The 3,690-nt window shown below is 24.8% G+C and overlaps 1 protein-coding gene across 1 annotated transcript; it reads right to left on the bottom strand.

Annotated features, from left to right (window-relative positions):
* Window positions 1-1,066: 1,066 nt before the first annotated feature.
* Window positions 1,067-2,349, bottom strand: LOC108253507 (ribonucleoside-diphosphate reductase subunit beta-like). Its single transcript, XM_017447602.2, has one exon. The coding sequence runs from the start codon at window positions 2,224-2,226 to the stop codon at window positions 1,159-1,161; it is 1,068 nt and encodes a 355-aa protein (XP_017303091.1). The 5' UTR covers window positions 2,227-2,349; the 3' UTR covers window positions 1,067-1,158.
* Window positions 2,350-3,690: the final 1,341 nt, after the last annotated feature.

Genomic DNA, 3,690 nt, shown 5'->3' on the forward strand with positions numbered 1-3,690 from the left:
GATAATGCTCCAATGGCTTTTATTGAATTACTAAATCAAACAAAAAATTAAATAAAATCATATTCAAAATAATTTATGAATTCTCTTATCTGTGGTTCATTAGCATTTGATAATATTATGAGATTTGAAGGAAAATTTTCAAATTCTCTTTTACCTGATCAACTTGATAAAATAAACGTTTCATTTTATTCACCAACTATGAAAAAAGAATATGGTGGATGTGCTGGTAATATTGCATATAATTTAAAACTTTTAAATGGTAATCCATTAATTGTTTCTATTTTAGGAAAGGATGGATCATCTTATTTGAAACATTTAAAGTATTTGGGAATTTCAAATAAATATATACAGAAAATTAATTCAATGTTTACTGCGCAATGTTTTATTGTAACTGATGTTAATAATAATCAAATTACAATTTTTCATCCAGGAGCAATGCAATTATCATATGATGATAATTGCATTAATAATGCTGATATTAAAATAGCAATTATTTCTCCAGATAATTGTTGTAATATGATAAAACATATTAAAAAAATATTAAAATTGAAAATACCATTTATTTTTGATCCAGGACAAAGTTTATCTATGTTTACTAAAGAAGAATTAATAAAAATTATTAAAAAATCTTCTTATATTATTGTAAATGAATATGAATCTAAACTATTAGTTTCTAAAACTTCATTAAGTTTACAAAAAATAAATGAACAAGTTAAAGTATTAATAGTAACACGAGGTGAATTAGGTTCTGATATTTTTTTGAACAATGAAAGAAAAATTAAAATTCCATGCGTAAAAGCTGATAGGATAGTAGATCCAACTGGTTGTGGTGATGCATTTAGGTCTGGTGTTCTTTTTGGGATAATAAACAACCTAGATTGGTATACTACTGGTAGATTATCAAGTTTAATGGGCAGTACTGAAATATCTCATCAAGGCGGGCAAAAACATTGTCCTAGTTTAAGTGAAATCGATCAACGATTTAAAGAAGCTTTTGGTTATAGATATAATTAAATAAATTATTAAAAAATAGTATATCTTGGATTTTTAAATAAATAAAATATAATTTACATAATAAAAAGCTACTAAATGTAGCTTTTTATAATTATTTGAAATTAAGTCTCACGATATTTATTGTTTAAAAATTTATCTATAATCTCATTCCCAATCTAGAGTTCCGCCCGATTGATATTCCATCACTCTTGTTTCAAAAAAATTAGATTCTTTTTTTATATGAATCATTTCACTCATCCATGGAAAAGGATTTCTTTCATATGGAAAAATTTGTTTTATTCCAATTTGTTTCATTCGACAATTTGCAATAAAACGTAAATAACTTTTAAATGTTTTCACATTTAATCCTAATATTCCTTTTGGCATAGTGTCTTCTGCATAATAATATTCTAATTCTATTGCTTTTAAAAATAATTGTTCTATTTCTTTGCAAAATTCTGTGGTCCATAAATTTGGATTTTCCATTTTAATGGTATTAATTAAATCAATACCAAAATTACAATGCATTGATTCATCACGTAAAATATATTGGTATAATTCTGACGAACCAATCATTTTATTTTGACGACCCAATGCTAAAATTTGAACAAAACCCACATAAAAAAAAAGTCCTTCCATGATACATGCAAAAACAATAAGTGATTTTAATAGTTTTTGATCATTTTTTGTATTTCCAGTTTTAAACTTTAAATCAGTTAATACATCAATAAATGGAATTAAAAATTCATCTTTGTCTCGAATAGATTTAATTTCATGATATGCATTAAAAATTTCTAATTCATCTAATCCTAATGATTCAACAATATATTGATATGCGTGTGTATGTATTGCTTCTTCAAATGCTTGACGTAATAGATATTGTCTACATTCTGGTGCTGTAATGTGACGATATGTACCTAATACAATATTATTAGCGGCTAATGAATCAGCTGTAGAAAAAAAACCAAGATTTCGTTTAACTAAACGTCTTTCTTCTTCTGTTAATCCAATTGGATTTTTCCATAATTCAATATCACGTTGCATATTAATTTCTTGTGGCATCCAATGATTTGCGCAGCTAGATAAATATCTATCCCACGCCCAATTATATTTAAAAGGGACAAGTTGATTAACGTCGGTATGCCCATTAATTATTTGTTTATTAATTTTATTAATTCTTTCAAAAGAATTAATTTTTAATGTTTTTTTTTTATTATTAAGTTTTATTGACATTTGATTTTATTTTATTTTATAAAAATATACTTGTTATTATATAATTTTAATAATTTTTTATTTTAAAAAAAATTAATTTTTATATTTTATTGACATGATTCGCATTCATTAACATCATTTATTTCTGAATTTATTAAGCATTTTTTATTATTTTTTATTTCTTGTAAATTTTTATTATATCCTTTTATAGATATTTCATCAAGATTTACGGAATCTATACCCATTTCAAAATTTGATTTTTTTGCATAATTTGCACTTATTGAACGAAGATAATAAGTTGTTTTTAATCCACGTAACCAAGCTAATTTATAAGTTTCATCTAATTTCTTACCAGATTTATTAGATATATAAATATTTAATGACTGTGATTGATCTATCCATTTTTGTCGCACTGAACCAGCTTCTATTATCCAATTTGGAGAAATTTCAAATGCTGTTGCATAAATTTTTCGTAAATCATCAGGAATGCGACTAATTTGAGATAAATTACCATCAAAATATTTAAGATTAGCTATCATAGATTCATCCCAAAGACCTTTTTTTTTTAATTCTTTTACTAAATATCTATTAATTTCTGTAAATTCTCCAGATAAATTTGATTTAATATGTAAATTTCGATAAGTAGGCTCAATAGACGCTGATACCCCAATAATATTTGATATTGTTGCTGTAGGAGCAATTGCAACACAATTTGAATTTCGCATACCAAATTTTTTAATACGATTTCTTAATTTTTTCCAATTAAGACTTTCTGACATATTTACTTTTAAATATTTTGATCCACGCTCTTTTTCTAATAATTTTAATGAATCTTGAGGAAGAATACCTTGATCCCATAAAGATCCATCATATGAACTATAACGACCTTTTTCTTCTGCTAATTCAGTGGAAGCATAATAAGCATAATAACAAATCATTTCCATTGATTGATCAGCAAATTTAATAGCTTCTTTTGATGAATACGGGATTTTCATTATATGTAAGCAATCTTGAAACCCCATGATACCTAATCCAACGGGACGATGACGTAAATTTGAATATTTTGCTTTTTTGACTGCATAATAATTAATATCAATTACATTATCTAACATTCTCATTGCTATACGAATTGTTTTTTTTAATTTAATAGGATCTAATTTACCATTTTTCATATGTAATGTAAGATTTATTGAACCTAAATTACAAACTCCTATTTCATTTTTACTAGTATTTAATGTAATTTCAGTACATAAATTAGAGCTATGAATTATTCCAACATGTTGTTGGGGAGATCGGATATTGCAAGCATCTTTAAAAGTAATCCATGGATGACCTGTTTCAAATAACATAGATAATATTTTACGCCATAAATATAAAGCTGAAATTTTCTTAAATAATTTTATTTTACCAAGTTTTGTTTGATTTTCATATAAAATATAAGATTCTTCAAATTCTTTACCAAATTTATTATGTAAATCAGGAACA

Source organism: Diaphorina citri, unplaced genomic scaffold (genome assembly GCF_000475195.1).
Source record: "Diaphorina citri unplaced genomic scaffold, Diaci psyllid genome assembly version 1.1 scaffold1993, whole genome shotgun sequence".
In the NCBI taxonomy this organism is placed as follows: Eukaryota; Metazoa; Arthropoda; class Insecta; order Hemiptera; family Psyllidae; genus Diaphorina; species Diaphorina citri.

Coding starts and splice junctions, on each gene's coding strand:
- LOC108253507 (XM_017447602.2), bottom strand. CDS start 2,226: ATGTCAATAAAACTTAATAATAAAAAAAAAACATTAAAAATTAATTCT.